Source organism: Megachile rotundata, chromosome 10 (assembly GCF_050947335.1).
Source record: "Megachile rotundata isolate GNS110a chromosome 10, iyMegRotu1, whole genome shotgun sequence".
Taxonomy (NCBI): Eukaryota; Metazoa; Arthropoda; class Insecta; order Hymenoptera; family Megachilidae; genus Megachile; species Megachile rotundata.
In genome coordinates this window covers 13,270,781-13,284,113 of record NC_134992.1, presented here as the reverse complement: position 1 = coordinate 13,284,113, position 13,333 = coordinate 13,270,781, and the positions used below count along the sequence as shown (strand labels likewise).

Genomic DNA, 13,333 nt, shown 5'->3' with positions numbered 1-13,333 from the left:
TATTGTATTATTATTGAAATAAATAATACTAGTAATATTCTACTATAATAATAGTGTAAATAAATTTTTTTTAATTTTTTAATAAACTCGTGAAATTACCGCGCGTTATATCACCATGCGTTATATGGTCAAATCAGGTGCAAAAATTTATTTCTACACCTAATGTAACGAAATATAAATTTTTTAAATTGTTAATTTAATAATATACATAATCCCCTTAATTAATAATTTTATTTACAAATTTTTAATTGATAATTTTACTTAAAAATTTATCTAAACTACTTTTCATTTTACACTTAACATAGCTTGCAAAAGAAAATATCTTTAAGTATGACAGAATTACTCTGTTATCAATGTTTATATGTTTCTCCCAATAGTATTGCGTGCCTAAATCGCATACCGCATACCGCATACCCCATAAAGCACTGCATAGTGTTGTCTAAAATTTGAAACTTGACAGTTTATGCATTACTTGTTAATTTTTAACACTTTTGACTCAGTGCAACTACTCATTGTTATTTATTTTAAACGAACGTGATAAGTGAGATAATAACAAATTTCAAAATTAAATACAATTAAGCGCTTTAAACGATTACGTATATATACGATGCATAATACATTATCGCCAATGGATAACCTTTTTAACATGTTGTCAAATTTCAGTGCGGGTCATGAAAAAGCCTTAAAACAAGGCATTTACAATGCTGTGGCACTGTTTCTTTTGTGTCTAATTTCAGCAGCTGGTTACGGATTGTACATTGTACTGAGTCCGTTTGTAAAACCTTTAATTTGGGCTCTACTATGTGGTTCTGTTCTGTTCCCTTTCAAATATTCATTAACTACTATTGTACAGTCATGGTTTGAGAAAACAGAAGTGTCTCATACACCATTAATTATAAATTTAACATTGTTACCTGTACAGATAGTAGACAAAATTTCTGATGATATAGGATCATTTTTATGGAAACATGTTAAATACATTGTCAGTATTTTTCTGTTGGGAACATCAGTTCTGGGAGTATATAATTATACACCGACTGTATTAAGTTGTTTAATATGGAATATATGTATAACTTTTCATATTATTTTTACAATTTTTATATCAGCGTGTACTACTTCAATGGTAATTTTTGAATATTCAAAAAATATGCTACAAAGTATATAATGTTAATATATTAAAGTCACATATTTTTTTGCAGATTGTCATTATGCTTTGTGGATATTTAACTGTATTATATGTTTATTCAACACCACATAATTCCATACATTTTCGCTATACTTCATTCGTCATGTGGTTTATAATTAGTTTATATATTTCTAATATATTAAGTGCTTATCCATATCAAACAGTTATATTTATTGCACTACAAGTATTGTACTTGATAGGATTTATTTATGAGGTAGCAATTGTTATGGAAAAGCAAGAATTAGAAGGCAATCCAGTGACATTCATGGAAGCAATACGTTTTACATTAACAAATAATATAATTACACCTGTGACACAAAGTTCACAAGCTCCATTAAAAAGTAAAAATTCTATAGAAGATATTAAAGAAGAAGCTACAGATACTCAGCAAAATAGTGAGATTGAAGAACCGGCACAAATGATCTCTAGTTCAGTAGTAACAAGCACTGATCCTAATATGAAATTATCTAAAAAATCATTGTCACTAGATGCAGATAATACAGCATCATTACATAAATTTCGATCTGGATATATTATCCCCTCAACTGGTTACATGTCATTGCGTGACCGTTATTTCTTGAAAAGAATAAAAACTGAATTACGAATGTCTATTGACATGGAAAATAATGAAGTTGATACGGATAAATATATGTATGGAGCACTGTATGCTTGCATTGGTATGCTGCTTTGGAAACATAGATGGATGATATACATTTTAATTATTCCTATAGCCTTTTATATTATTAAGCAAGTTGGTAGTTATTTTGGATTATGGAAAGTGATAAACAATCAGTGCAATATTGTTATAGAAATTGTTAGAAACTGGTGTATGGAGCGTCATCAAGCTCTTTTACCAGCTAATGTTAGAGGTTTATACAAAGTTGGAATAATAATTGATGAAAAGTTAACAAAAGCTTTGAAGGCTTCAGTCAATTCTGTGGCAACAATTGCTGTGATTTTTGGATTAATTATATTTATAATTTGTACATCTATTTTTATAACAATACAGGTATTATTGCAAACAATATTTCAAACATTTTATAAATTATAGTCAATTATCATAAGCTATTATAATTTCCATAGGTTTATACAGAAGGTATACACCTTATTCAAATTACTGGAGAGATTCTCAATTCATCACTGATGAATAATCCAGATATTGATTGGTTACCAGAACAATGGGAAGATTCAGTTAATAGTGTCTTAGATAATGCTTATACTTATGGACGAGGTGCTATTTCTGATGGAGTAAGGGACTTGCATAGCTTCATAACTATTGGATCATTTTTTTATTACAATATATGCTTTTTAATATATAGATAAAAGGTTTAGTAAAAGATTTAGATCCTGTAAAAGCTGAACAAGTAGAAAAAAAGGTATTAGAACTTTGGGATAGACTTTATCAAGCTTGGATGATGTCAAATGAAAGTGCAGATTTAATTGGCCCTACTGTAGATGTTGCAGCAGCTTATTCAGTATGGGAAAGCTTCACAGAAAGTTTTGGAAAAACACCTTTACGTAAGATTTAATAATTAAATTAATAGATTTGAATACAACAATTACATCCACATACTTAATTTTATATCCTTTTTTTTAATAGAATTATTTAATATGACTAGCATACAAAACTTTGTAAAGGAAAATATTGGAATTTTCATGTCAGTGCTGGACTCCATTTGGAGCATAATTAAGGGCAATATGTCTGTGATACTAGCACTCTTTACAGAAATATTTTATATTATACTTATGAGTGGTTCAGCAGTACTTAATTTTGCTCTCAGTATGGTAAATAATTGATTATACAAGGCGTATATGATTTAAAAGTATTTAAAGATATTCAATCATGAAAATTTTATATTATTTCAAGGTGGTGTTCTTTACAACGTTGTTTTATCTGCTTAGTTCCAGTGATAAAACTTACAGGCCTATCGAATTTACTACAGTATTTAGTCCTATTAGTTGCCATAGGTAAAGTTTTAGATTTTTTACTATGTATTTTATATCGTTGTATTATATGTATTTTATCAAGTTTATATTTTGTATTAACAAGCGCTCTTCCTATCGACGGGTATGTTATATTTAACGATAAAAATGAAGTTATCGTATCATATTCATTATATCAAAAAAATTATCACTTTATATTTTTGTAGATTTGCTATTGCATTACAAGAAGCAGTAATTGGCGTATTTGCTGCAACATTTAAACTTGCATCCTTTTTCGGCATGTGGACATGGTTTATACATAATTTATTCGAAGTAAAAATCGTCTATTTACCGGCCACTTTTGCAACCATACTTGGCGCAGTTCCATTTTTGGATGCCTACTTTGCTTGTATCCCAGCTACTTTGGAACTTTGGTTCACTCGAGGATCTATGACTGCAATTTTATTTTTCATGTTTCATTTTCTTCCCTGTAACATCGTTGTGACTGAATTTTACAAAGAAATTAAAGGGTATTTTGAATTTTCTTATATTAATATAAAATTATATCTTTGTCAATTATTAATTAATTTAAGTAAAATTTTTTCGTTATAGTGGTGGACATCCATATCTGACTGGTCTTTCAATAGCAGGCGGAATCTTTTGTTTAGGAGTAGAAGGAGCAATTTTTGGTCCTTTATTATTGTGTTGCATAATGGTAGCAATTAATTTAAGTCGTCGTTATCTCCAATCACCGTCAGAAGTTATGTCTACATATTCTGAAATGAAACATTGATATGAATAACAAGTTGTTCCATTTATCAGTAGTTAGTAACAGACGTTAAGAAATATGAGCAACGAAATTCCATTTTATAGATATACTTTTGTTTACTAAACGTTTATGCGTGACTACTACTTAACTGCAAACAGATGCAAAAAGCATAGTTTGTACGAAGAATTTCGTTAAGACTATAAATGCAATATTAAAAAATTGCTATTGCTGTTGCTTTATCTAGTCTTTGAAAGCATACATTGTGATGTTATTTGTAATGAGAAAAATTACAAAAATATTTATATAATAACCGCTTTTATATATTATTTATTTTTACTAACATTTTACAAAAATATGATCTGCTAATGACACGATTAAGGAAAGTTGATAAGGCCTATAATAAAAAATCTCAGCTTACGCTTACTAATACATATAAGTATATTGTTATATCTCTTTACTAGTCTTTTACAATTTTTAATAGTATATGTAGGCATAACAAATTAATAGCAGTAAAAAGGTATTTACTGCGTTTAAAGCTTACAATTGTTAATAAAGTTTTGTACATAAAATATATATATGTATATACATATGTACATATGTATATAAAAATTGTTATGTACAGTCTAGTGCAACTTGGGCTTTATGTAGTTGTTGGAATGTATAGAAGGAGTGTATCACCATTTTTTTTTAGTATTTTATATTTTTTATCTGTAAAAACAGAAAATTGTATGTTAAGTTTCTCCCAATTCTTTCAAAGTTCTTCCAAACCTGAATGCAAGTCGAGAAGCCTATGTTGCACGTATGTGTACATCCTTAATTATGTTACTTATGAATATTGTATATTGTTCATTTGTTTTGATATTTTAAATAATATACTGACTTCAGTATTATTAATCATTTATTTTGGTTGAAAATCTATCATATGTAACCACAAAACGATCAATAAACTTAAAATTTATTGGTATAGAAAGATAAATTTTTCAGTTAATAAACAACATGTCAAATTTAGTGTACTTGGCAATCAGCATGGTCTTGATTATACTTGCTGTTCTTATTGCATTTGAAATTTATTTACATCATGAAACTTATTTCCCTCGGCCACGATAAATGTTAAAATTTTTTACAGTAATTACAATACAACTTATGCTTATTTATTTGTATTATCATAAATATCGGAAAGCGTAATAACACTTAAATTTTCTTTGAATATTTTCGGTGTAACTGCTTCACACGAATGGAAAACAATTTTTTTATTATGCTCGAACATATGAAAACCATTTTCGGAGAAATGGCCACAAATATTTGTTGTTTCTAGCCATATAAAAAGTGTTATATTGTTTGTAGTTAATTCCAACTCGATGTCCGGATAATTCAGATGTTTGCCAGGTAAATGATAATCCAATATTTTGACCTGGAATAATATATTTTGAATGAAAACAAATAATTTACTATGTTTTTGTTTTTGTAGATTCAACTATAAACTTACAGTAACATTTGCTATTGGCAATGCATTAGTTTTGAAAACACCATTTGGATATATGTAATTTCTTGGTGCTATTTGTGATCCAGTTTTGTTCTTTAAAGTAAGTGTCATAATACAATTGCTTTCAGCTTTAATGTCAACCTGACATGCATTAGGTAATGTAGAGTTTAATATCCATGAATGTTTCAGTAAACTATCTTGAACCTTTGTCACTGCATTTGCTTCCTATAAAATATTCATCACAAACATCAAATATATCCTTTTGTATATATATGTTACTACACATTTTTATTATTGTACTTACTACAGTTATATTATCATAAACGTATGATTGTATGGGTTTCATATTTTTCAATGTATAAAGATTCACTTCCAAAATAGTATTTGTTATTGGATGTAATTTATCAGAAACAATGTAAAGTGTAATATCAGTATTTGTAACATAATAGGTGACTATAATAGGCGCAAAAAAATCTACAGCATAGTAATGAAGCATTTTCCATCGTCCATTAAAGTCTAAAAGCAATAACATTATTAATAAAATATGTTATGTTGAAAAATTGTAATAATTATTACATGTACGTTCATGTCTAATTACCTATAGAAGACCAAGATGGAGCTTGCCAAACATCATTTAATTGCCAATATAAAGCACCCATTGTCATACCTTCACCAATTTCATTTAATTCTGTCTTTGATTGTCGATAGTATTCTGTTTGTATTTTTACAGAAACTGCCTGATTGATTTGACTTAAATATATATAGTTTACAAAACCTTGTACTTTATTTTGAGTTTCAGGTATTTTAAAATTCTGTGAAATAAGAGTCTTCAAATATGACATTCCTGATGCCAAGTGCTGACGATGTCTCACAAATTTACTATCTACATTTAAATCATCAGCTTTTTCTGTAACTGATAGCATAGTGAAAATTGATGGCAATGACTGAAATCCATATTCAGATGAAAATCTTGGACGAGGATATTGGTGCACGTCCCATCCATTATTAATATAATTATAGTAATGAACTAAAATAACAATACACATATTTTAGTCAAACGTATATCTTATTTTCATACTGAAGTAAAAAATAATATATTTTACCATCTCCATAAAACATTGAATATGGATCTTTTCCAATATAATTATATTGTTCTGTATACAATCCATTACTAGGACTAGATACTAAAAATGGTCTTGTAGAATCCAATTGATTTACTATCTCTTTTATCACATTTACATAAAGCTTAATGTAATCAGTTTTATATATTGATTTAGTTCCGGTTCCATACCAATCTCCATACAAAGCTGCCTCGTTTTCGTTGTTTCCAGCCCAGAGAACGATACTAGGATGAACTTTTAATCTTCGTACATTTTGTATTACTTCTTCCTTAACTGAATCAAGGAACTCTGACGTAGTAGGATACATTCCACATGCAAACATAAAATCTTGCCAGATCATGATTCCATATCTATCAGCAAGATTGTAGAATAATTCGGATTCATAGAGACCACCACCCCACACCCTAAGCATATTCATATTTGCTTGTTTAGCAGATGCTAATAAATGTTCAATTGTTTCTGGTTCAGCACTTAGTTCAGGAAAAACACTAGCTGGAATGAAATTACTACCCTTTGCAAATATTGGTACACCATTTATTTGGAAATAAAAGCTCAATCCCTTCTTAAGAGGTTTCTGTATAAGTTCTACCGTTCTGAAACCAATTTGTACTGTTTTTTTTTTTGTATCAGTAGATGTACTTGCTGTTACAGTTAATGAATAAAGTGTTTGATTGCCATAACCATTTGGCCACCAATTATCTACAACTTCCTATTATAAAAAATAATAATTTATTTTATTAAAAGTAGATATTAATTGCACACTGATGTGTTTTAACATTAATAACTTACTGTAGGAACTTTAAGAAGAACAGTTGCTTCAACATGTTCATTGCTCATACTTATATCAAAATTTGTAGAATTATAAATGTTTAATTGTTCATTGACATAAAGAACTGATGAGATATGACAAGGAATAAGTTGCTTATTTCTTTGTGAAGTACTATCAAGAAATACTGTTATTGCAATATTCCAAAAGGTGTCCTCTTTATAAATATCTGTTGTAACATCAGTAATATGAATCTCATTTATGGGAATTATTTCTACACTCTTCCTAAAATATTATTCAATTGATATGTAGTAATGCATAGTACATATAAAATGAATAAATTTTATGTACCATATGCCCATTGATGGAAAAGCTGGACCCCAATCCCAAGAAAAACTTGCTTGCATTTTTCTTATGTGATTCACATGACATTCACCATTGTAACTATCTGGTACACATATTGGAGGAACAATATATTTTGATGCTTGTTCATTGTACAAAGATTGTGCTGTTTTAACAGCAGAAGAAAAGGAGACTTGAAGCATATTTTCTCCTTTCTGAGAATAAATATAGAATTATAAATTACAAGCATTTATAAAAAGTTGAATTACTTACTTTTAAATAATGAGTAACATCAAATGTGTATTGTAAAAACATATTTGATGTTTCTCCAATTTTCTGATTATTTAAAAAGACTGTGGCAAATGTATCTACCCCATGAAAAATGAGTACTACTTTAGAAGCATTTAGGAAAGCCTCATTAACTGCAATAAAAAATCAAAAAATATAAGTATCAGTTTATGTATTTTTACATTGATAGTGCAATAAATATTACCATGAAAGCTTTTGTTGTAGGTAACTGATTGATTACCAACCCAACGATTTTTTATGTCATTATCTCCAATAAAATTATTTGGTATAATATTTTCTTTATTTAAGTCAGTATATATTCCACCTGGCACAGTTGCAGGAAATGTAATTTCTATAAAAATATTATGTTACTAAATGAATTGCAATTTATAGTTATGTAAATTTGTGTTTCTAAAAAGTCTTACCATCTCCTTTGTTGTTGGGTATAATTTTACCTAAATAAAATATTTAATTCTAATGAAAATTGAACATACAAAATAATTTTAAAAAAGTATTCAATATAATAAATTTAATAATACCTGTCCATGATCCATCTAAGGTTATGGATAAAATACTATTATTAATTAAAAGTATTCCTAAAAAGAACTGGAGAACTGTCTTCATACTGCTTGTGTTTTAGTACAGATACTATGTTACCTTATAACTTTGTACCGTTTTGACAATTTTTTTTATAAGATTATTTGATATATATCCATATATTTATAACACGTGTTTAAACTGTCTTATCTTGTTTGTTTGATCCATATTTGTAATCATGTTTATCACAATCAAGATTCTAATTTATTAGTATCAAAATTGATTATCATATCATATTAATTACTTTAATGAATTAATGTAGGATAAATTAAACAAAATATATAAATATAGTATTTTATTCAAAAATTAGAATTATTACTCATATAAAAATACATTTTATTGTACAGTATAAATATGTGGCTTACAAAAATTGAAATCATATAATTAGTACAATTATACATTTTCTTCTGAAATGTATATTGCATGTAATTTAATCAGAGTTTGCAATTTACTAAATTATTCGAATTTACTGTGCGTATATTTTAAATCAGTCCAGTAATATATAAAAATATATATGCATTAGTTTTTAGACCACCCAAAATTAATTAATTTAGATTTATCTTCATGTCATAACTTTAGGTATCATTCTTAGAACCATTTTAATTTAAGTTCAATCAATAAATCAATAAATACGTTTATAACAGTAAGATGTATTATAGTGAAATGTACAAACGAAACGCGGAATGTTATAATAAATGCAAAAGATATTAATCACTCAAAGTTTGCATTTTATATCTTTTCACGGAAAGCTTCAATTTAATACTTTATGATTGTATCTTTTTGGTTGCATTTATGTAAATGACATAATAGCATCATTACAGCAATACCCAATGTTTGCTATCAACGTATAAATACATATGTACAATAGCTGTCAATTTAAAGACAGAAATAGTATTTATTAACGTTTCCTTTTTTTACTAGAACGTGCGTGTGTTTTATTGTTTGAATTAAATTGTTTTCTATAATCTATATATGAATCTGTTTGTTCACTAATTGGTCGATAACAACGAATGGGTGAATTAGGGACGTTGATAACGTCAGTGCTTGTACGTTCTGAAATGAATATTTTATTAATTTATGAGCACTATAATTTCGAAGAATTAAGAAAAAATAAATACCATGAATCGATTGATCTTCATGTCTTTGTAAACAGCTATTAACATGATCCTCATAATCTATTCCATTAGTTGTTCTAAACTTTGAACACACATTACATTCAAGAATTTCAGAATTTTTACTATTCATTGGTATCGCTTTATTTTTTAAATGAGAACTATTTGCACATTCATTTTCAATCATATATTGTTCACATCCAGCAGCATGTGTTTCTATTTGATCAGTTGGGAAAGATTTGTTACATATGGGGCAGTTTACATTACTTGTTGAATCATTTTCTATAATTTCTATCTCTCTGTTTACAAAGGTACTACTCTCCTAGAAAGAATAATACAAACAGTTACAGATAATATAAAATAATATACATGTTATTAACAAAAATGTACAAAAATTTTACCTGAAACAATCTGGTTGCTTCTACTCTTTCTGAGAGGCTCATTTCATCTTGCATATTCTGTGATTTTCCTTGATCTTTGTTAACTTTCTTTTGAGACTTCATGTCTACTACACTGTTCCATTTCTTGCTTCTTTCTTCTCTATATTTTTCTATTTCTTCTTTCTGTTTTTCCTTTTTTTGTGTTTCAATTATTTGCTTTTTATAAAATTCTTCTCTCTTTCTTCTTTCCTCGATTTCTTTCTTCTGAGCTTCTTCTTTTTCAATTTCTAATTTTTTTTGTTTTTCCAGCTGAATTTTCTCCAAAACTATACATTGATTCTTTATTCTTCGCGAAAGACCTTTCATTGGTAGTGGTTTAATTTCTATATTCTCTGATGCTTTAACATTATCTTTTTCTAACTCTATAAGAATTTCTTCGTCGCTAAGTATATTATTTTTCTCTTTGGATATTAAACTTATGGCACTTTGTTTCTCATTGCTAACATGTGTTAATGAACATGTAGGCGATATATTAGTAGTATGTTCCTTTTTCTTATTAATATTTTTTCTAACATTCGGAGGCGCGATTCTTCGTGGATATGAAAACACTAATTCCGGTGATAAACGCTCTTCGGTATTTCTTCTAGGTTCTGTTTTACAATTATCAATTTCTATATTATCCGAATCTTTGTTAAAATTATCATTGTTTAAATTTTGATCATTTTCGATGTTGACAACAGTGCATACATCTTTGTATAAATGCGATACTTTGTTTGTGTCTTCATGTGATCGAATTTTTTGTTTCTTAACTATTTTTTCATCTTCATCGTCGCTACATTGTTCTATATTAGAAGACAAAATCAAAGTTGATTTACGTTTATTAGATCGTTCATTATTATATTTGTTTGTACACTCCATTTGATCCTGTTCAGTTATAATATCTGATAATGATTTTTTATCCGAATTATCTTTAGCAAGGCCCACCTACAGAAATGTTGAAAGAAGGATTAGAATTAAATCAGATAAAATAAAATGGACAACTATTCTGTTTTGTTTTTTTTACAGAAATACGATTTATTCAAAAATTGTTTGTTGCTTACAGTTTTAGTTACTGTTTATTTATAAACACTTATGTATACATGTATTTGTATAGATGTAAAATTTACAACTTTCATAAGAAACACCAATCACGAACTTCAATTATTTTTATACAAAGGACATTAATAATACTTCTCTCGAATCTTCTTATTAATGTATATATAAATAAAAAATATGTAAATTTTATCAGTAAAGATATCTATAATATATTAGTTAAATTTTATCACAACTGTTATCTTTCTAATTACAAAAAACAACATTAAACAGTATTTAATAGAACAGTATATTAATAGAATATTACATCAATAAATGATTATACACTTTTCACCAACAAAATAATTGAAAATTTGTGTCAAAAATGTGATTAATTTTAGTGAAATTGTAATATTTTTAAATGCAAATTCAATAAGTAAATATCATAGTATGTGGTTAACTGTAATATTCATGGCACAATGTTGTATTAAGAAAACTGTAATTTGTATATTTAAAAAAAACTGTATTTTCTGATATTTACTAATGGTAAGATCTGTATGAAATGGATTGTATGGAGGTACCCACCTGAATGGGTGACCCCCACTGAAACTTAGTACTGGTAGTACGGTGCCAACTATGCCACAAGTCTGCCGTTTGTTTCAAATGAATGTTTAGTGCATGTATTAGTTTGTCAAGCATCTCAGGTGCTTGTGCTTCTTTGCATAATTTAAATGGCATGCGATCTGGACCTACAGGCCTATTTGGTTCTTGCAAAGGCACATCATTTTCACTAACATATGAATCAAGAGGATTAATTTGCCATCTTTCCAATTTCTGCTCGCATTCAGAATGCGTATCCATTTTCATTTCTATACTATGCATAATATTAGAATCTTGTAATGAGTTCTTTGATTTCGATGGAACGTATCTATTTATAATATGAGAATAATTATCTCTCATATTTGAATTATCTTGCAATTTAACAAATAAATTTTCACCATCTACGTTTTTGCCTCTGTACATAGAGGTTCTTGATTCAGTATTGGTGGGTTCAAAATCAGGACTGCTACAGCCATGAGCTGTCTGTTCTCGTATTGGAGATATACGATTAGGTCTGTATGAATGTATTGACTGAGATGTATCATTATGTTCTTGTGTTTCCAATTCTTGTGTAAAATTTGTCTCGGGCATTACATCTCGGGAACAATTATTAGTAGAATGTAATAACTCCTAAAAAATTATAAGGGAAATGAAGTATACAAAATTAAGATGTGTTATGTTAGAATATTAATCATCCGCTTTGTATCTATTACTTAAGCGAGAAAATAAATTTTTTCTAACATCAAAGCAATTATTTAGTAATTTTTAATGAACTAACCTTCTGTACATTTTTTTCATCGCTTTTGGCAATTGCCATATTTTTGGATTCATTAATAACACCAAGAATTTGTTTCATATCTTTGTAAGTATACCAGGTTTCATACATCTTCATATCTACAACATAAGTAAACTTTGTGATTAAAATGTAACATTCTATTAGAAAATATTTAACAACAAAAATTAGTATACTGTTACAAATATAAGAAATTATATGATTAGCTACATTAACAGTTTTAACGAAATAATAACAGTTCTCATTTACCTAAAAGTTCTTTCTTCATTTCTTCTACTTCTTCCCTTTCTTTGGCTGTTAATTCATTTTTATCTCGTTGCATATTGTCTGACATATTTTCTTGTAATTTTTAAATGTACAGAAATTAACTTACAGTGTTAAAAAGACGTTTTATACGGAACAATGAGAAATTCAATTGAAAAGTTTGAATTGTTTATATATAGTCTTAAATGCTTCTGCATCACTATATAATCATCTCATCAATAGACATCTACCAATAACGATAATGATAAAAATAAAAATTAAATCCAAGATAGTTCCGATCTAAGGTAAATTTCAAATATCAACATTTACGTTTCAATATTACGTTGCAACTTAGTATCGATATTAACAGCAAGTAATTTCAGAATTTCCACTCATTAAAGTAATATTTACATGAATATACAAACTTAATCAAACAGTAATTGAGCAATATAATTTAACTATTATAAAAATGAATATGTTTTTATAAAAACTTTTGTACTAAATGACAACATTATTGAAATTAAACAAAATAATACGTATAATATTCGTTCCACCAAAGATTGAACTCATCAAACGACGAGATTTTGTTCACCTTGCACATGTTATCTTTCATTGGTCCGAACATCTTTCGTAACCAAGGGCAATACGCATGTGCTTTT

The 13,333-nt window shown here is 27.8% G+C and overlaps 2 protein-coding genes across 3 annotated transcripts; one reads left to right on the top strand and one right to left on the bottom strand.

Annotated features, from left to right (window-relative positions):
* The first annotated feature begins 299 nt into the window (after positions 1-299).
* Positions 300-4,773, top strand: LOC100883037 (transmembrane protein 245). Of its 2 annotated transcripts, XM_003705154.3 has the most exons (9): positions 300-1,123; positions 1,200-2,195; positions 2,270-2,434; positions 2,506-2,704; positions 2,787-2,971; positions 3,054-3,154; positions 3,237-3,254; positions 3,337-3,639; positions 3,722-4,773. In XM_003705154.3, exons 1-9 carry the CDS (start codon positions 608-610, stop codon positions 3,900-3,902), a joined length of 2,664 nt encoding a protein of 887 aa, XP_003705202.2. In that variant the 5' UTR covers positions 300-607; the 3' UTR covers positions 3,903-4,773. The 2 variants fall into 2 exon arrangements, with proteins under 2 accessions (XP_003705202.2, XP_012145223.2); XM_012289833.2 differs by lacking the exon at positions 3,237-3,254 and having other exon boundaries at positions 303-1,123.
* Positions 4,774-4,816: 43 nt separating this feature from the next.
* Positions 4,817-13,260, bottom strand: beta-Man (beta-mannosidase). Its single transcript, XM_012289832.2, has 17 exons — positions 12,681-13,260; positions 12,417-12,532; positions 11,624-12,268; positions 9,989-10,951; positions 9,594-9,909; positions 9,379-9,528; positions 8,418-8,516; positions 8,304-8,333; positions 8,084-8,230; positions 7,864-8,012; positions 7,600-7,805; positions 7,272-7,533; positions 6,465-7,191; positions 5,960-6,388; positions 5,666-5,877; positions 5,365-5,586; positions 4,817-5,289 (listed from the first exon to the last, which is right to left on the bottom strand). The coding sequence occupies exons 1-17, from the start codon at positions 12,763-12,765 to the stop codon at positions 5,026-5,028; spliced, it is 5,022 nt and encodes a 1,673-aa protein (XP_012145222.2). The 5' UTR covers positions 12,766-13,260; the 3' UTR covers positions 4,817-5,025.
* Positions 13,261-13,333: the final 73 nt, after the last annotated feature.

Coding starts and splice junctions, on each gene's coding strand:
- LOC100883037 (XM_003705154.3), top strand. CDS start 608: ATGCATAATACATTATCGCCAATGGATAACCTTTTTAACATGTTGTCA. Junction 1,124..1,199: donor CAGCGTGTACTACTTCAATG/GTAATTTTTGAA, acceptor ATTTTTTTGCAG/ATTGTCATTATGCTTTGTGG. Junction 2,972..3,053: donor TTAATTTTGCTCTCAGTATG/GTAAATAATTGA, acceptor TATTATTTCAAG/GTGGTGTTCTTTACAACGTT.
- beta-Man (XM_012289832.2), bottom strand. CDS start 12,765: ATGTCAGACAATATGCAACGAGATAAAAATGAATTAACAGCCAAAGAA. Junction 9,910..9,988: donor AAGCAACCAGATTGTTTCAG/GTAAAATTTTTG, acceptor TATTCTTTCTAG/GAGAGTAGTACCTTTGTAAA. Junction 8,231..8,303: donor ACCCAACAACAAAGGAGATG/GTAAGACTTTTT, acceptor ATATTTTTATAG/AAATTACATTTCCTGCAACT.